This window comes from Pollicipes pollicipes, unplaced genomic scaffold, assembly GCF_011947565.3.
Source record: "Pollicipes pollicipes isolate AB1234 unplaced genomic scaffold, Ppol_2.1 Scaffold_6138;HRSCAF=7277_pilon_pilon_pilon, whole genome shotgun sequence".
NCBI lineage: Eukaryota > Metazoa > Arthropoda > Thecostraca > Pollicipedomorpha > Pollicipedidae > Pollicipes > Pollicipes pollicipes.
Genome location: NW_023596818.1, coordinates 34,108,480 through 34,129,106, shown reverse-complemented (window position 1 = coordinate 34,129,106; position 20,627 = coordinate 34,108,480). Strand labels below are relative to the sequence as shown.

The 20,627-nt window shown below is 57.9% G+C and overlaps 1 protein-coding gene across 1 annotated transcript in view; it reads left to right on the top strand.

Annotated features, from left to right (window-relative positions):
- LOC119105610 (transcription factor Sp9) overlaps positions 1-15,401 on the top strand; it is a 72,319-nt gene extending 56,918 nt beyond the window's left edge. The window contains exon 3 of the mRNA XM_037229069.1: positions 14,163-15,401. Within this exon, the coding sequence (XP_037084964.1) occupies positions 14,163-15,401 (1,239 nt within the window). The remainder of the gene's footprint in view (positions 1-14,162) is intronic.
- Positions 15,402-20,627: the final 5,226 nt, after the last annotated feature.

The following is a 20,627-nucleotide window of genomic DNA, read 5'->3' as shown; positions in this document are numbered from 1 at the left end:
GCTGGAATTCAGATGAGCGCTCCCGGAGAAGCGACGCCAGCGCCACCGAAACTGAGTCCCTCAGCTCGCTTGCGTCCCAGCTCTGACAAACGTGCGCCAGGGCCGGAGGTTTGCTCACGCGTTCCACTAAACTGGCGAGCGTAGTGGTTCGAATCTCGTCACAGCCCCACTCCATAGGCTCACCGAGACTCGAACTGCACAACGTCCCAGTTGGCTGTCTGATGGGCGATGGGCGAGCGACACAACCTGAGCTGTCCCCGCCAGTGCGGTGGGCCGGTGCCAGTCGCCCCGCCCCCTGACCAGACCCCCGGCCGCGCCGCACCGCCACAGAGCTCATCGGTTAAACGGCCACAAAAACCAAATGGCACCTTCCATTGCCATAAACATGGCATAATGGGGCGGTGAGCTGAGGCTGAACGGCCCAGGCCCGCCCTGCCCCTCCTGCGGCGCGGCACGGGCGGACCGAACGGCTCCGAACGACCGACCCGAGCTGCTGGTCCGGGCTGTTGACCCAAGCTGCTGACCCGGGCTGCTGACCCGAGCTGCTGACCCGGGCTGCTGACCCGAGCTACCAACGGAGACTGCTGATCCCGGCTGCTGACCCGATCTGTTGACCCAAGCTGCTGACCCGGGCTGCTGACCCGAGCTGCTGACCCGAGTGCTGATCTGGGCTGCTGCCCCGAGCTGTTGATCAAAGCTGCCGACCCGAGCTGCTGACCCGGGGAGGTGGGCAGGCGGGTGAGCTGCCGACCCCGACGTGTGGACGGAGGTGGAGCTGAATTACTGCTGTGGTTTGCGAAACCCAACTGTTTGAACAATGGGTGGACCTGAATAGCTTAGGCGCTGATGTTTCTCCGTCAGGTATCAGCAAGCTGTGTGTAGAGAGGTAACTACTCGGTGCCAAAACATGTGCAGCTACCGGAGGTACTCAGTGTCCGGGGCTGACTGGCAGCCTTGTGGCAGTGATCGTGTCTCCTGCCGCACTTCCGACCGGGGAACTATATATGCAGCCCTTCGCTGACGGAAAGCTAGGGCCTCGTTCGGTGTGGTTTGCATGCTTCATGCCGAGGCTGGGCTCTCACAAAGGCTTGCCTGTCGCAAGCTGTTTGAGAGCGATCAGTGTGCATGAACTTAATGCCACCCATCGCACGCTTCCCTGATTTCATCACTCGACGATGATTGGTGAGGACAGCCTGGAAACATTCACCTGTGCGGAGTCGGTGACGCAATAATTTTGGCCATTACAATGAATCATGTAGCGTCTGTTCAGCGGCGGCGGCGCACCTGGCGGCGGCCAGATCAAACGGCGCGCGCGAGCTGACCTTGTCCGTGTCACGCGGCGCCGGCGGGCCACATCAAAGGCGGCTCGTTCGGCCGCTTTCCTGCTCGTGGCGCGTGGTCCGCCGCCCAGTCGGGGAGGGGGCGGCAGCGGCTTCGATCAGACCACCGCGCCGAACAGAGGCCCACTGCAGGCCGGGCTTAGCAGAAACACTACCGAAGGCGCTCGGGTCACTTCCTGCAGCTCGCGCAGGGGTCCTAGCCCACCGCTGCAGCCAGACCGCTCGCCGGCGAAGCCAGGCGAGGCCAATGTGTCAACTTTGTGCACCCGAGCAAGCACGCCATGACATGTCCGAGCCGCACCTGATGCCTGCGGGCGTCTGACCTGCGGCGTGCTGACCTGACCTGTGCTGACGGTATCAGCAGCGCTGGTGACGTCAGCTACTGCTGGTGTGATCCGATGTATCGTCCGGTGTACCATCTGGTCCCCGCGGTTGGAGCTTCAGTGTAACATGCAGGTGTAAAGACATCGGTCCCAGCAGAGCGCCCCACCTTTGCATTCTTGTCTAGCACAAAGGGCACATGGTGAATCAACATCAACACACCCGGAGCATGGTAGCTGTGAACCTTCAGCTTCGGCTCACAGCCTGGGAAGTACATGTAGGGCCCTGAAGTAGTGAAGTACAACTGTACCACAAACCACTGTCCCCTGGCCTCCTTTAAGACATACGTTACGATCAAAACGTCGCAAAAATACTAAAACGTAGAAGGGGGTGGCCGGCGAAATTGGGGATACGGAACGTATAGCTAAATGCTAAAAGGCTTCTACTCTTTAAAAAATTTGCTCACATTTGCAGCTAAGACTTACTATACAGTGGGTACAGTCTCTTCAATGCACCCGGAAATCGAAGACATGTCAGTTGCATTGCGTACCAAAAAAGCTTCACTGTTTCCAACACGATCTATTTGCTATTGCTTCTATAAGAATGCAACAATCCAGATAATCGGTCGTGATAGGCGTTTTATAGTAAGACAAGCACCAGAACTGCATATAAATTATGAGTCGCCCAAATGTGGGGACCCTCGATTTGACTGGTGTTGACGAGTTTTGTACGCTTATCATACATTATTTCTCCGCATCATCCTAATCGATTTTATGAGGAAAGATATCCATTTGGGTAATATGACCCAGGGTTTACTTGATACTAATCACCATTTGTTCCTGCTCTTGAACATACTTCGAGTGGTGCTAAGCCACTGATGGTCCTCATCGGTACGCTGACAGTAGGTACGGACAACAGGATGCTAATTTTACGGGAATAGATATCATATGAGCGCAGCTTGTGGGTATGACGCAACTGGTCCCATGGCCCTCGTGACAGTACAACTGACCGCAATCAGTGCACTTACAGTTATATTCACGCTTCGATGCGGCAGTATTAACGTCCACTCACTGCGTTTCATCACACAAGTCCAACCAAAATCGTCGAAACAAAAAATCATTTCAAGGAGACCTTGGCATTGAAACGCAGGTGAGTCTCGTTGGACAACATCCAAAAACTTCTGTTTCGAATCGTTTGGAGTTTATTCCAAACAAGTCGGCTGTCGGGTTAATAAACGAAAGATAACCCAAAATTTTACCACTTTTCGACTCGAAACCGATTCAGTAAACGTCATGTTTCATTGTAGCGGTCACTGATGCTTCATTGACACCACTAGTGACTATGAAGGGCCCTGGGTCGTTTTCTGCACGCTGAAAGGCACAGAGGAACGTCCCACGTGATTCACATTTATCGGAAATAGTTAACAGCTGCGCTGCTTAATTGGAACCCCGTTAGAAGGCGGAACATATGCGTCCGTGTCGCCACTAACGCACCCTGTTGCCGGAGGGTCCGCTTAATTTCCCCACAACTGCACAAAAAACATTGTTTGTTGTCAATTTTTTACCGAAAACCGCTAGATCCAGAACTTCACGTTTTACTCAATAGATGTCATCAGCATGCCCAAACTTGGTCACTACCTGTTCATCGCTGGAGGCGAAATCCGTCCGGCGCCGGCGTCTGCTACGCCGGGCGCTGATTGGCTGCAGCGAGTCAATCTGACCAATGCGACACGGTCATGGAGCGAGGGGGGCGGAGCCTATTCCCGCCACGGACGCCTCCCATGTTGGCGCAACCGAGTATTGGAGTGACGGCGGCGAGCGGGTGCGGACCGTAATTACGGAACACCTGTAATTAGAGACGACTCTAGCATTACCTGTGGCACACTGTCTTTGCGAGAGTGGAACTCAAGATGCTAACTGATCTGAATATAGCAAGAAACGATATCTACAACCACACTACGAGCCTGGACAAATCAATCGTGAGTAACAGACGCGAGTCTGGGAAGCTGTTTTTCGGCTGAGTCTATGTCTCTGGTTAGCGAGTGTCTCCCCGTAAGGTTTTATCCGGAAATTTCTGTGCACGTCTGTGAACGTAGACAGCGTGGGCATCCTACATGTCATTTGGTGGTCATCGGGGCACTCGTATTCCCGTTTTGGTCTTCGTTACGGTGGCCGGCATTTACGGCACTTGCTCATTGCAAACATGGAACTCAAAGATCCATTTTGGAAAACAACATTAGGTGAGCGCAACTTAATAGCATTAAAGGCCGGAATCCAGTGTGAAAGTGAGATGCCCAAAATTTAATTACAGTAGGTTCATGGTAAAAAGGTTCAGTTTTTTTTAAAGCAAACAACTTTTATGAGACATCTCAGTCATTTACCATAGAACACATATTCTCCTACGCGTTAATGCCCATCTATCTCAGGCAAACCAGGGACCTCATTTCATCATGGCAGCCACAGTTTTGCTGTAGCTTTGGAATGGAACGAACACTTCCATGCAGATGTCTAGAAATTCACACATTTTATGACTATGTTTTCCTTATCATTGCTGCCTGTAGGCTCCAGTCATTCACACAATTTTATCTTCTGACTTTTTGCCCCACTATCCAAATTTACGACTCAATGACACTCATCGAACCGCTGTCTGTCCCCCAGCCGGGTGACGCAAAGAAACTAACTAAAAACGGACGTTGCTGTTGCCAAGATCGGTTCAGGTTACATTGCTTCCAAGTTGTTATATTCTATCCTCAGGCAGAGGCTTAATTCATTCAATTCCTCAATGAGCAAGTGTCTCCTCGGTGCATTTCATGCTAGATGCTTCAAAACCTGAACAGACGACGCTTCCGATTATCCCGTGTCCTGCCACATTTGCCATGCCTGCGATCACCTGCATACCCTGTACAGTCATCATGCACTGACTTGGTACGGCATGGGCACGAGCCATCCCGTCCTGGATTATCTTGTGTCCGCCGAACACGTCAGGTCTTATGGCTGCAGCGGGGCGTGTAGTTTTGGTTACGTGCCTACCCTCTAACACGCACTAACACGTAAGCCGACAACACACAATACGTCACAACACATAGCCCACAAGACGTCTAACACGTCGACGGACTGTCACATTCTCCCGGCAGTTGTTACACCACTCAAAACAAGTGAAGCTGAGAGGACAACGAAATGAACTATGAAATTCGCGTAAAAAGATGCCTCAGCAATGCCTCCTGCGGCGCACTTGGCGACTGACCTTAGCCACGTGCGGTGTTCGCTCAGCAGCGGTCCGGAATGTTTCGGATTTGGATGCAAAACGATATTTGAATACGAGAAATTTTCCTCTGTCATCTCCTGATGTCACAAGGTAAGCTTCCACGCCTAATTAATTTTGCCCAATGAAGATGGATGCGCATTTAAAGAGTTTGGAATGGCGCAGCTAAACAGACACATACAAAATTGTGGAGTTATTATTTGCTTTCAATTGCCTGTGAACTTTCTTCTCTAGCCATATCACTTGTTTTGATCGGTGCTTCCTCTCCGACACCCTCAGCACAAGCTGAACTTTATGACATGCTTTTAAGTTTTCTGCCGCTCGAAATTTAATTCGCCTGACACCAACACCACCCGTAATTCCCATGTCATTTCGAAGGGATCTTCGATGTGGCGCAATAGGACTTGCAGCTTGCGGTTGCTGCCCGGCCTGCTGGCCCGCGCCAGTCAGCTGCCCAGCTGCTTCAGCAGCCGCTCGGACCTCAGCTCGAGAATTAAATTGAATTTTCTTCGACACTCTTGTGATCCATCCGCCACTCCGACAGGATGCGTGGAGTGGGCATTGGACATGCCGCGCCGTGTGCGAATGGGATGGACTCCTCGTGAAGCTTGCTTAGTTAGTTCCTCCAAGTGACATTCCGAAGGAATCTCACCAATTACGTGTATGAGGCCCTAGAATATTTATCACAGCGAAATCTGATGTTGTTTTTTTTTGGCAAGCAGTTGGTGGGATTGTGGCATCCCACCTTTAGAATGATCAATGGAGGTAAGGCTGCATAATTTATAGGATGGGCAGTCCACCCATACAATCTGGCTTTAAAAGCTGATTTCCGGGATGCTATAGATAACATTCACGCTAAGTAAACCGGCAGGGATTAATTTCAGATTACACGAGCCGAACAAGCCGATCAGGTGCAGCGGCCTGCCAATGTGTTCAGCTCATCCGAGACTGCCACCCTCAGCAGCTACTTATTTCGAGTCGGCAAAGCCGGCTGCCTGACAGTGCCTAATCCTTGTCCACACTTTCCCACACCTATTCAGGGCATTGTCAGTGTAGTCGGGGCCCCTCGGCGCGCGCTCCCCGGCGCGTAAGCCACCTACTCAGCGGCGGCTTAGCGCGCGCGCGCGGACGGGCGCGGCGGGTCGCCGGCCGGCCCTCGGCGGCCCTGTCGCCGATCCGTCATCGGCTCGGGCCGGCCCGGTACGCAGCCGGCGAGGGGACGCGGCCTGTGGCTGCTCCGTCCCCGTCCCCGGCCCCGGCCCGGCCCAGTGCCAGGTCACGGTGACCGGGCCGGCTCTGCCGCCGTGTCGTCCTCGGCTCGGCGAGGGACGCGCGGCGACCGGGAATGCCGACCGCCAGGTGCGGCGGGCCGCGCAGTGCCGGCCGCCCGCCCGCTGACGGTCCGAGCGGACGCTGAAGTCCCTCGGCTCTCGGCGCGAGGAGTCCAGAAGTGCAGTCCCGTCGCTGGGCTCTCGGCGCGAGGAGTCCAGGAGTGCAGTCCCGTCGCTGGGCTCTCGGCGCGAGGAGTCCAGGAGTGCAGCTCCGTCACTGGGCTCTCGGCGGCACTGGAGCACGCCCTGGTGCGGTGCCGGCGGCAAGGCACCCGCAGTCTGACCGTCAGTCGTCAGTGTCAGTAAAGCCAGGGCCCTAGACCGACACCCGCTGGTGGTCAGTGTCGGTGGACCCAGGGCGTCAGCCCGACACCCTCTAGCCGTCAGTGTCTGTGGGCCCAGGGCGTCAGCCCGACACCCTCTAGCCGTTAGTGTCAGTGGGCACAGGGCGTCAGAACGACACCCTCTAGCCGTTGGTGTCGGTGGGCCCAGGGCGTCAGAACGACACCCTCTAGACGCCAGTCAAGGGGCAGCCCTCAATTTGGTCCGTTCAAATGGACTTGGGACATGGAGAGTGTCTAAATATTTCAGTGGTAACGACATCGACGAACGCCTTGTTATGGAGTGGCCTGAAAGTAATTCCTAGATAATTAAATTCGTTGAGCACTTTGAAAACGACATCAAGTCTTGAACGGCACCGAAATTAAATGACAGCTTTCGTATTTTGCCGTGAAGTACGTGATCTGAAGCAGCAACATTCCGCTGTCATGATTAAAACAGGGCTATCAATAACTGGTACAACAAAGGACTCCATGTACAGCGCAACTGACAGATGAGCGGTTGCGTTGCGTTATCCTTAATCAATAAACTGCATCAGTGTTCCTTTCACAAGAAGCCATGCTGCATTCCGCTGACACTGGAGGCGAAGCATGGCGTAGCATGGATTCGACCGCGATTGATTTCTGTTTGCCTCATGAATGGCACGCGGCGGCGCCCTCTCGGCAGCTGGGCATCAGACGTCGCGTGGCGGCGTCGCTTCTCATTGCGGCGCGCGACAGCCGGGCCCCACAGTGTCGCCCATTACCGGGCTGAGCTGTCGGGCGCGGCTGGCATCCTGCTGACAGGCGGCACCTGTCGCCGCCCGTACACGGGCTGCGAGCTGCCGACGCAGCCGCCGACACAGCCGACCGGGCGCCGGCCCTAGCACCACCGCCGCTCGACGCTCCGGACGGCGCCCGTCTCTCCCCCTTTCTCTGCCTCTGGTCCCATCGGTCGCCGCTGGTCCCTCAGGGGTCTCTCTGGGCTCTCGGGCCCCTCCGGTCCCCCTGGCGTTCTCGGCGCCTCCGTTCTCCGGGTGTAACAGCTCCTTTTGCAACTTTGGGAGCCGCTCGCTCCTCCGGGTCCGCCAGCAGCCTCTGCCGGCTGCCCCGGGGTCCCTTTGGAACAAGAGGTCCGCGGCGAGCGGCCTCAGCTCGCGTGTCGGGTCGGCCGTCCGCAGGCGGCCGCAGCGGCCGAGCCGGGCCAGCCGGCCGGCCGGGCGTCGACACTGCCGGCCGGCCGGACCGCAGACGGCCGGCAAAAACGCCACCCTCGACGCCGTCCGCCCCGGCGGCAGCCTTCAACACCGTCGACCAGCTCCGCAGCCGGAGGAAGCGCCACAGCCGACGATCTCATTAGAATTATCCGCGCGGCCCGATGAGTGCACGTCACGCGACCGGTTGCTATGGCGACGGCCGATGTTGGCACCAATCACGCCATCCGGGCATGGTGCAGATCTCAGAATCTATTTGCGGGGCTCGTTTGCATTCTGCAGGGTCATTTTCTGACCGAGCGGCGCGGTGGGCATTGGAAGCGGCCACTCCCGGGCGGGAGAGGGGACGGGGGGAGGGGAAGGTGCTGTGGGCCCCGCCACGGCGCTGGGCTCGGCACCTCGGCCAGGTGAGTTAGCTGGCTGCTCGGGTGGGGGACAGCGGCAGGGAGGCGGACATCCGGCGGCCGCCGCCGCCGCCGCCGCCGCCGACTAAGCTTGCCTCTGACGGCCTGCGCAGGTCCGGCCCTGGCGTGCCGAGCACCAGCCGTGTCCTACAATTGAAAGCGCACCGTCGCTTTGCTGCACGCGGCGGCCTTGAAGTGATTATGGCTTCCCGCCATCGCGGTGTTTTCCGCGCCATTTGGTCAGTGACGTATGACAGGGCCGGCGCGCCGAGCCGCCAGGCAACGGTGGAGGTGATTTTCAGTGACGATTGGTGCTAGTGACCGGCAGTGGTGACTTCAGTGGTGACCGTCAGTGACCTCTTCACGGCCAACGCCTCGCCGGTACCAAGGCCTGTAGGTAACCACACCGCAGCAAGCTATTGACGGCCGGAGCTGCCGCATCATGCAAGGCACATTAGCTGAAATTCAATAAAAGCCCAATTATTATTCGGTTTTCGTGTCAATTGTGAATTATCGTAAATGCATAGCCTCAACAAGAGTTCCATGCTTCCAACGATCTCCAACTTTAAGTGGAAATTGTACTTCAAAACACTATGTATGTTTTTGCAGCAAATTATGCAAATTGGTTTCTGTCTGGAAATTCGTTGGATTGGTTCCTACTGCAGCCACATCCATTTCGCAGCCGCACCCACTGTAAATGGAAAACTTATTCATTTCTAAGTATGCATCACTGTACAAAAACAGGCTGATGTCCTCTCGATTTGCAAAGTTGCCAGGCTGTGCAGCGCAACGCGAGGACCCTGAACTGTAAAACACGACGTAAAAAGGAGCAACAAATAAGCAGATCCTTAAAATATCGAGCACCAGCGGCCGTAACAACCCATTTGAGCCGTGAAAAGACATCAGTAGTTTCGCCAGAACTCGCAGTTCTTTGTTCACCGAGTTTGGTGGGTTTTTATTTTGAGGTTGGACCAAGGCAAGTTGCCCCTCTGCATTCCTGTGACCTCACCTATGACGGGGCTAACAACGGATTGGCACAGCGCGTTCGCTGGCAGATCTGCAGAACAACACATTTTTTACGAATTTTGCGGTCGAAAATGTTGTCAACTCCGCAAGTTCCATCACTCCGCATCGGCAAGTGGTCTGCCCGCGCACCCAGAGCGACAGCGTCCCTCCCGGCCGCTGCCGCTCGTAATTGACTCATTACCATCAGAGAAAATCGCTACGCCGTCAGATAATTATTCAAACTAATTTTCCCGCAATTAAGCGTTCCTGCAGTTATGACACCGCGAGCACGTCCCAATGCCGTGACGGCGGCGACGAGAGGCGCGGCTAAGCCAGAGCGGCTCGCTCCGCGGCCCGACTGCCAAACAACACGTAAGGTACAACCTTCCCAGAGGATCAGGGAGTGCGTCATTTAATTGAGTGAATTTGATGTATACTTGCGCGCCTTATTTTGGTTTGTATTTGCGATTTGTTTTCACATCGCTGCGCAGATTTTATTGGTTAGTTTTCGTAAACAGCTGATGTAAAATCGGCGCCTCGTGTGGTGCAGCTCTCAAGGTACGTGGGCGCTTCAAAAAAGCCGGTTGATGGCTCGTTAACGAAAATCAAGTCCCGTATATCTGTACTGCCTGCGTTACTTGGTGAATCACCAGAAGCGTCGCGACCCATTTTGCTAAGAGGCTTCGACTTAATGCCAGCCCGCAATATCATCAACGAAGACTTGTAAATTAACGATTCGACTCCGTTTTTCGGAGTTGTTTGCTGCACCTTGCGACGTAGCCCGGGTAGGCTGGGATGTGCGAGTCCCACATATCAAACACTGACGTATGATGGCGATGGAGGGGATGCACCACTGACAGCTTGAACCGCTCAGATATCGCCCGGTACATGGCGTCTGCTAATTGGTGCCACCAGCTACATCACATTTTTCACAAGCCATTCTGGGCGCCAGATTCACGGCACTAATTTACTTCTCTAGTACGATCTTTGCCAGCTTGTGTTTGCGATGCAGTTTGTGCGAGGTATGTCAGCTGACATGAAGAAAAACGGTCGCTTATCATCGTCTTAACGTGTGGAATAACACAATGATAAGAATGCCGGATTAGTAAGTTACGGCCATAAACTTTCCCCTGTTGGGCCGTGCCATATGCTTCCAACGCGCTGACTTCCGCCATATCACACTTAAGTGGAATTACCAAAGCCGAAATACTCATGTTTTGATAATAGTGTGGGACTGTTGACCTCCGCCCCACGTTTCTCCGCATGGATACATCAAAAACTGAAGAACTCGTTGGCAGCTGGTGATGCGCGAGCACGTCCCTGTGGCGACGCAGGTGTCGCAGGGCCTAGACAGGGGCTTCAGAAGGAGCCTGCAGCGGCGCCCAGCACCAGCCGTGACGCAGCCGCGGCTTCCGGTCAGCCAGGCTGCTGGGCCAGGCGGCCGTGAGTGAAGCCGTTCCATTAAGGCTGCCGGCCGGCCTGGCAATAAATCAGCTGACTGCCGCGCACCGGCGCCGTTGTGCGTTAGTTCCGCCTGTCGCGGGGCCGTAAACGGCAGGGCGGCGCGTCGGTCCTGCCGCCGGTGCGCCGCATTACCGGCTCCACCCGCTCGAGGAGCCGCGCTCGTCCAGCGCGCCGTCTCCAGCCCGCCTATCGGACTCGCCTCGCTCGAGCGCACGCGATTGTCTCGGTGGGTTACTGGCGCCGCCCGCGCGAAGACCCCTGGAGAGAACCCTGCCGATCGCGTCCAGGGGTGCTAGCCTGGCGCCCTGGGGCGGGTAAGCCATGTATCCGCGAGCCGCCTACCCGTTGAATCTGGGGACTCGTGCTGAGTGGACGGTGTCGTTCGCCCAGCGGGCCGCCCGGTATGGAAAGCGACCCGTCGAGTCTCAGCACACGTCAAAGAGATCGAGCTTGCAAACACATCGTCTGGATTCAGACGCATACACTGGTCCAGCCTGCTCTCCTTGTTCACTCGATGTCCTTTACTTTGCCACGAGTCTTCTCCGTATGCCTTTATAACGATTGACGATTATGATATTCGGTTTCGCACGTGAAGCCACATTTCACTAAGTTTCGATGCTGACCCAAATTTGCAATAAATTATGTCCACGTATCACCGTAAGGTTGATATTCAGTATTCTCGGAAGGCGAAGTGCTGCGACACCCACGGATCCCCGTCCCGATCTCACACTTATGAAAAATTCTGTAAAAATTTGCCAACAGCATTGGCGCTACGCGAACGACTACGCGGCAGGGGTTATTCAATTATGTCGTCGTCCATAATAGTAACGAGACTGGGCGCCGAAGTGTCATGACTTCAACTGTTTGAGATTTGTTGCATGTCGCCAGATGACGTGGCGTCCGTCTGGCGGCCATCCCACCCACCGGTACCAGGTCCCGGTCCCGGTCCCGGCCCCTGGTCCCAGCCCCGGCCCCTGGTCCCAGGTCCCGGTCCCGGCCCCGGCCCCGGCCGCCGGCAGCCGTCCGTCTGGCCGACCGATTGGCGCCGCATGGCGGCGACAGTCGGCCCTGAATCACGCGCCGCTCCTGGAACCGCCGCTCATTGTCTTTCGGCGTACGGCAGCGCCGGCGGCCGCGCACGGCGGCGCTGGGCGTCGCGGGCGGCGACCGGCAGGCGGCGGGCGGCGATTTTTCATCTGGGACGCCCGGACGGAGCGGCGGCCGAATTAGAAGGGCGTGCTGTTTACAGACCTCATTAACCCCGGCATTGTGGCCGCGTCAGGCCGGACGGCGGCACTCCCTCAGCGCCGGAGAGCGGACCGGGAGGGAGATGTGCCGAGAGGCTACAGAGGCAGGCGCCGTAAACTGTTGTACAAGCGGCATCCATCGTCCGGGGCGAGAACTCCCGCTGCCCGATGCCATCGCCGTCCTGCGGTTTTCGGCCGTGTTTTGTCGGCTCCCGACCGAGTGCAGCCGATTAAAGGGGGTGATCTGGCACCTCCGTCCGGCCAGCGCCCCCCCCCCCCCCCCCCCGAGTCCCGGCCGCTCGCGACCGCCTCGACCCACAGCACATATTGGTTAATCTAACCGGCCGGCTGGCCCGCGGCGCGGCCGTTTATTGTGATGGCTGGGCTCAGCGGGGCGCCTTTCGCAGGCAATAAACATCAGGGGCGCTGACTGCTGCGCGGCTCCCTCAGCGGCCGGCGCTAAACGGTAGCCGGCACCATCTCATCCCGTGACTGGCGACGCGCCGCGGCGCAGCGGGGCGCCCTCTCTCGTTGGCGCCCGCTGAGTAATCGAAGTCGCTGCGGCGGCGGCGGCGCAGTCCGGCCCCGCAGGCGGCCTCTGAGCCGCCGCCGCCGCCGCCACAGGAACGCCACGCTGACCGCCCACGGCAGCTGCAGCAGTGGCGGCTGGCGGCTGGCGGCTGGCGGGGGCGCTGATGCGTGAGCCATGGATTGCAGGTGGTGGCCTGACGCCATGTAGCCGCGTAAGATCAGGGCTCCGCTAGAGCCCTGTCTGGTTTGGGCTGCAGCTTTCCCCACTGGATACCTCCACGATTCGCTAAGATTGTTCGGGCCGTACATTTGACACGTGCGAAATGTGAGTGGCAGCTCTGAAATTCGGAAGTTCTCTCTTCACTCAACAGTCCGCCCTCAAGATTACTAAAGAAGCGTGGCAATTTGCCCAGGATGGGGGGGGGGGGGCTGAAAGTCACTCTGACTGGCTCATTTTCATGCGCCGTCGTAAGCCTGGTCCTAAATTTTGCCAAATAATTGAGGGGGCTAGGCTCAACACCCTTAAAGCTGCCATTCCCCATGACGTTAGTTTCCGAGCCTATGGATTACTGTCAACTCGCTAGATCTTCAGCGCGTCACGGGCTCACTCACGCCCCTCTGCACCTCCAAGCGGCCTGGGTCCGACCGTGCAGTCCAGCCCCAGACAAGCCTGACCCCAGACCAGTCCGACCCCAGACCAGACCGACCCTCCGGGCCGTCGCCGCCGCCGTCCAGGTGGGGCTGATGGTGGCCTGCTGAACGACGGTGTCGGAGGTCGGCCACCCCCGAGAGCGAGAGCAGCCTCCGCCTCGTGTACAGGGAACCGGTTACCGGCCACAACACTCCCCAGTCACAATGGCGCCCTGCCGCCGCCGCCCGCCCCGCCGCCCCCACTGGCCTGGGGCACCGCCGCGCCATCATCACCGCCAGCTCGATGCCGGCCGGCGTGTGGAGCCGTTTGGTGCGATGGACGTGATGGGGATAGAGTTACTCGCGCCGCGCCGCTAATTCAGGCCCGGTGAGAATGGACTGGGGTGGTCCCGCCGGTGCCGCGCCAGGCACGCCACCGGCGGCCGTAACTGTCACCCAGCGGTGATGTGGGAGGCCCGCTGGTCGTGACAGAAAGCACTCGGATAATTTAACGTAATGTGTGTGTCCTGTTCCGGGAACTGAGGCCGTATTTCGCAAGCTCACATGTGTCCGTGGGACTGTAATAACTGCATTACACCGTAACTTCAGCATTGATCGATAAAAGCGACGCTAAGTGAAAACAGCGGCCCGGGTCGTGTTCAACCCGGAGAATTGATACCCTGACGTGGCCTTTATCCCTACCTGATTGCCATCAGTCGTCACATGTGTAAAAGTGCACAGGTGACTGGCCATCCCAGACCAGTGTCATCCTTGGCCTTCGCCCCCGATCTGGCTACCAGTGACCCTGACTCCCGTCATTGATTTGTTCACCTTCGCGCGCAGTGCCCCGCGCTTCTGCGGTCTCGCTTGGGGCACGCGGTCCAGGCGCTTCGCTCGGCCGTCGGCCCCGGTCCCCCGAGTCAGACTCCGGCCCACCTGCCTGCTCGAGTCTACCCGCTGCCCGCTGCCCACTACCCGAGCCTGCGTGCTGCCCGTTGCCCGAACCTCCCCGCCGCCCACTGTGTCCGTGTGGCCCTGCGCGCGCAGCCGTCTGACCGCCGTCTCCCCGTCAGCTGAACGCTGTCCTCCCGTTGCAGGACCATCCGTCGCTGCGCGGCACGCCGCTGGCCATGCTGGCCGCCCAGTGCAACAAGTTGACCAGCAAGTCACCGCCCGCGCTAGCCGACGCCGCCGTCGGCAAGGGCTTCACGCCGTGGAAGAAGGGCGGCCCGACGTCGTCGCCGGGCTCGGCGGCGTCGCGCTCGTCGCCGGTGGCCAGCTCGGCAGCGCCGGCGGGCCTGAGCTACTCACGACCGGCAGCCAACAGCCCGGCCGGGGGCCTGCCCGCCTACGGCGGCGGCGAGTACTTCTCGGCCGCCATGGCGCCCGGCGGCGACGCGCTCAAGATGGACGCCGTCGGCTCGCACCACTTCGCGCCGATGACCTCCGTGTACGGCCGCGTGCCGGGCCACCCGTACGACCAGTGGCCGTTCGCTGGCGCGGCCGGCAGTGGCGTTAAGCCAGAGGTGTCGGCCAACTCGTGGTGGGACATGCACTCGGCGGCGGCCGCGCAGGCTAACTGGCTAGAGATGTCGAACGCGGCGGCGGCCGGCTCGGCGCTGGGCGGCATGCCGGCCATGCCGCAGATGTCGTACCCGGTCACGTCCGACTATGCGCCGCTGGGCTTTAGCTCCAACGCACATCTGCTCTCCTCCGGCCAGCACCTGCTGCAGGACACATACAAGTCGATGCTACCTGGACAGACGATGCCGGGCGCCGTGGGCTCGCCGTTCGGGCTGGCGCAGAGCAGCCTGGGGCCGGTGGGCAGCTCGCGCTCGCAGCGGCGCTACACGGGCCGCGCCACGTGCGACTGCCCAAACTGCGCCGAGGCCGAGCGGCTCGGCCCGGCCGCCGCGCTCCACCTGCGCAAGAAGAGCGTCCACTCGTGCCACATCCCCGGCTGCGGCAAGGTTTATAACAAAAGCTCCCACCTCAAGGCCCACCTGCGCTGGCACACCGGCGAGCGGCCGTTCGTCTGCAACTGGCTCTTCTGCGGTAAGCGGTTCACGCGCTCGGACGAGCTGCAGCGCCACCTGCGCACGCACACGGGCGAGAAGCGCTTCGCCTGCCCGCTCTGCAACAAAAAGTTCATGCGTTCCGACCACCTGGCCAAGCACTCCAAAACGCACACTGAGGAGGGCGGCTGCAAGCCGGGCTCGGGCAGCGACTCGGAGTCGCCGAGCGAGGGCCGCTCGGTGAGCTCGCCGCCGTCCGTGCACACGCCGCCGCTGCACAGCGCCGCCACCTCGCCGGCCGACGTGAAGCCGGCCCTATAGGCGCGCCGTTCGGCCGCGCGCCCCCGTCCGCCGGCGCGTCCCTCTGGCCCAGTGTGTCTGTGTCTGTGTATCTGTGCGTGTGTGTGGGGTGCTGATATAGTTCCTGTGTGGTCGTGGGCCGCGCGCCGGCCGGCCGACCGACCGCGCGGCCGCGCCGCCTGCACGCCGTGCCTGTGCCAAAATAACCACAATGTATCACGGGTGTTGATCTAGTGTGGCGCCTCGCCGGCCACCCGCCTGAAGGCAGTTGTGATGTTCCTGGGGCCGCGGCCGTCGGCGCCGCTGCCGCTGCCACCGCCGCCGCCGTCGCCGGCCCCACCACCGGTGTAAATAGGGGGCATAGGCATATTATGATTTACGCCGATTCGGTTGGGCGGCAGGCGGCCGTTTTTAGCTATGGCTGATTGACCTTGTTGTGACGACTTATTTTGTTGATTTTTTAGGTGCCTGTCGATTGTCGTGCGCCGTTCCTATGTGCTATACATAGTAACTGTACTATGCAGTATCTTCATAATATTCTGTACAAATATGGCAATGAGAATAATAACGAACACTGATCCGCACATTTAAATCCGGCGACACTGAACCCATGCCACGCGCCAAAGTCCGAGAGCAAGTAAACCCTAGGCGTCGTGGGCCACCATCATTCTCCAGACTTTTGCGACTTTATGACAAACACTGGCCGATATGGACATAGTCTTCCCGGCGCACCGCCTGACTATCACATCTGACAGTCACAGCTAACGTGCCAGACAGGCGGATTGGCAGACGTTGCGTGAAGACGCCGTATGTATGGCCTTGCATAATCTTGATCTTGAGTTCCAAGTGCCCCCCGTTCAGCTCGTATTCGCTGCGCTGTGCCGTAAGGCCACGAAGTTGCCCTTGGCAGCTACTCAACAAAGAACCGAACGCTTGGCAGTCATTCGATCTCGCCGCTGCCGCCGGTCCAGGCCATCCGGTCGGGCCGCTGCAGGCTGTGCTGGGAAGGCGAGCCCCCCGGGCCGGGCCGCGCCGGGCGGCAAGGGACGACTAACTGCCGCCAGTCACACACACACACCCAAGGCCGCGGAAGAGTGGTAAAATCGCCCGGTGACTCTTGCTTCATTTTCGTTTAACGTTAGCGTGACGTCACTGGTGACGAGACTTAAACGCGCGGCGGGCCGCTAGATTCTGGACACAACGCTGAGGGGCAACCGGAGCGTCAAAATACTCGCACTTGTGACGAAAAAGCCGTTAGGGGAACGTGAAGATGACCGGCGAGCCGATTACGGATAATTGTATGGCAAATGTGATAATGTGCTTTGCAATTGTATGCGGCAGACCTTCTAAAGGCGATGACATGAAAAGCTAAGCCGTACACATGGTTCGCTTCGTGGAAGGGCGGCATGAATATCGAGCTGTCTTCATACCCAAAACGTGCAGATTGTTTATGACAGCAAACCGATCGCGTATAATTCAGCGACGATTATGATGACGTACATGACAACCGTAGCCGGTGAGCCATTTCAACGCACCTTGGTTTTATACGGCCTCGTGCCCCGTGGTCGTGCCGCCGTCGGTGGCGCGTATGGAAGGCGAGTGTGGGCCGTAGCCAGCCTGAATTGTCTGCTGCAGCTTAGCAGCGTGACTGCAGCGTGGCGAGTCTGCTGTCTGCTGCAGTACAGACTGCCTTACTCCTGCACCCGTGCACGCGGCCGCCGTGCTCTGGACGTACCTAATATCCACATACCACAGTGCTCATGGTATGTGTGTGTTAGGTACGTGCCTGTGTGTACAGCTACCGTGCTCCGTCCGTGTACATCCACCTTCCACCGTGATCAATCTGTACCTGTGTACGGGGCTGGGCAACATTTGGCCGTTTTGACCAACATTTTGCTGCTTCCCGCACAGGCGCAGGGACAACGGGATTTCTCGTCAGCTTGGGAAGGAGGCAGATAAGAATTTTGTTTATTTCTCTTCAGTCAACACCCACGCGGTGAATGATACAGTTTGAGAAAATTGGACAGCTTATCCCCTTTTAACGGCTGTGCTGAGTGTGAGCTCGCAAAGCTCATGATCATGCCTGCCACTTGTTTATGCCTTATTGGCTCGCGGATTCATGCGCATCCAAGCAATTATCTTCTCATTCTTGCTGGTAATAAGGCAGACCGATATTCAGGCTACCTATCTCCTATCACTTCACGCGTGAACGTCTTTTTTATTCGCGCCGATTGCATTTTAATCGCTTAACATATAAACTTGGAAAAAGCATATCATCATCCTCCCAGTTAAACTCCACGCATGCGGAGCCCTGCTTATGTGCACCTGCCCTCAGCGGTTTGTTCATTGTTGGTACAAAGCCAGTCCGAGGTCCCGGCCGCCCATCTCTGTAGCAATTCGTGCATTAGCGTGTTTAATTTCCGCGCCTGTTTTATTGTAGCGCTTGACTGCATAAGTTCTCAAGACACATCATTACATAGACGTTGAATTCTACGCAATCGGCTCGCTGGTCATAAATACCTCCGTCAACAGTTTGTTCATTATATGTGCGGAGATTTCAGATGTTCTAACTGCCCCGCAGCTTTACGCCCCACGGCTGGCGACAGCGCCACGTTGAAGTCTCCGCACCAGTGACGTCACCGCATTGTACAAAAGTACACGAAAACCCGACTTATGGCAGAGCGCATGCACGACATTCCCCTGCACACCCTCCCCAGCGGGGCGGAGCTGGCGGTTCGGCGGCTGCGGAGTCGCCGTCCGAAGCGGGGGCGGGCCGCACCGGCCGGCCGGCCGCCGCTCCCGGCCCCGCGGCACCGTTCGAACGCCAGCCCGGGGCGCTGAGGCAAGGTCACGCGCCGCTCGAACGGCACCGCACGAGCTGGCGCGACTCGCACACGGCTGGAGCAGAGCCCCGCACAGGCTGCGCTGGCGGAACGAAGGAGAGGGGGAGTGAGTTCTGCACCAGCACCTGGCCGCGCCTGGAGCTGAGCTGCCTCCTCCGCGGACACCAGAGCAGCCACCGGACCGTGACCCCACCACAACCCCGTCGTAACCCCGTGACCTTAACTCAGACGTCACGCGGAACAGCGGCACGGGCCGAAGGCATCTAATAGCGCTGAGCTGAAAGGAGACAGGCGCGGCGAAGGCGCACAGGAGAGCTGACGAGCACCAACTCTGCCCGCCCGTCGCCACGGGCGGCGGGGGCGGGGATGCCTGCGGGCAGCGGCGGGGACGGGGGCGGGGGCGAGGCGAGGCTGCCCCACCGGCCAGCGGCAGGGCGTCCGACGATCGGCCGCCGGGCCCGCCGCTCTGTTTGGCTAACTGCCATCTGTCATTCGCGTTAGAGAGTAGTGAAGCCGGTCGGCCGTTTGGAAAGCAAACACGAGCGGCAGGAGGGTAAAGTGGTACCGGCTATCGCCGCCCCCCCCCCCCCCCCCTCCCCCATGGCCGGCGAGGGGCGTAACAACGCTTTGTGTGGCTTAGGAGAATGCTGTGCACCCAGACTGAGACATCGCACGCCAGGCGTCAGAATGAAGTTCATGTGTGTTAACCGATGACAGAAGAGAGCGCACGTAGCACACTGGAACCGCACACAGCTGTGCCCAGGTGACCATTCTGCCCGAGATTTATGGGAGCTGTCCCGGCCTTACTCCGCACGTGGGAGGTCTTTGTCGGCAATTTCAAAGGGGCGACCGGAAGCGGGACTGGGACGCGCGTCGAGCCGAAGCGGAGGACACCCAGACGGCGTCTCAGGCCGCCAGGGAGAAGTCACTCGAGCACAGGGGAAGGGGTGACGGCAGCGGCCCAGCGAGAACGTCTCGTTGACAACGGGGGGTGGGGAGGGGGAGAGGCAGGATATCCGCTCATCAGGAATGTCACGGAAGTTTTCCGGTGGCCCTCAGGAGCTTGAAGCACCCAGAAGTGTCACCTCTACAGAAACGAGACGCCAAGGGTACAACTGCGCGTGACCTGGCAATCAAATTCAACTTTTCGATTTTCAATTCAAAATTCGATCTGTCAGTCATTACATAAGGCCTAATGCATGGTGACTGCACGTTGAATAGTTCATGTAAAGGATGTTATCTCCTGCTACTGCGACGTGAGTCCCATTACCGGGCTGGTAACATGTGGCCTCATAGATTTGTCTGCATCCTAAATGGAAAAATAAATGCAAATAGGACGGTGCGTGCTTCGTGCGATTATGCTGACACTGATGATGCTATTACTCACGCGAATAGTCTTTGCTTAGGATGTTTGTAATTCATATTGCTGTTTGCTGCATCCAACATATTTGAAGTCAAAAGTACGCTCCTCACTTAATGTATTTGTCAGGAAACAAAGTAAATGACAACATTCCATACAGCAGTGTGAAAACGTGATCAATTTTCACCATGCACCCATGCGGGCGATGCTGGCTTTCTGCATGGTACTTATGCAGCGCTTATAATGGTAATGGTTCGGCTCAGAGGACCTCATTAGCATCGATGGCCACATGTACACCGGTCAGGTCCAGGCTAGGCCAGGTCATGTACAGGCTTGGTCAGGTCATGTACAGGCTAGGTCAGGATAGGTCCAAGCTAGGTCAGGTCAGGTCCAGACTAGGTCAGGCTTGACTCGGCCAGGTCAGGCTAGATCAGGTCAGTTCTAGTCTAGGTCAGGTCAGATCCAGGTTAGGTCAGGTCAGGTCCAGGCCAGGTTAGGTCCGAGCTAGGTCAGGCCAGGCCCAGGCTAGGTCCAGCGCTCAACCCGTATAGGAAGTCAGCTCCCGCTTCTTCCTTTGGATCAAACGACGGGCACTGCCAGATTGACACGGAGGCAATAGGGTCCGAGGGGAACACACGAGGAAGATCGCATCTCGCGCCGGCATGCTGGAGTTCAGTACGTAAGCAAAGCAGAAAAAGTAGACCACCTGATGCCCGCCATGCCTCCGCTCTGGGTACTGCACCGGCATGCAATCGCAGGATGGCGCCTTTAGGCTGTTCGACATTACTGCGACCTACGTTTTATAAGCAAAACTTCGCAAAACCTGTCTTCCTTGGCTCACGAAATATGAATGCATGTGATGACAACGGCGTTTGGAAGTTCTGAGCATCCGTGCCATTTGAACGTTGACAAGGAAATCCAGTCAGGTCACCAGACACGGGTGCGAACGGGAGGGGGCGGGGTGGCTGAGCTTTACTCCGTAGCTTTTCGAAAATTCCGGCATCGGCCCTGCGGACGCTGACTGAAGAAAATAACAAAAAAGCG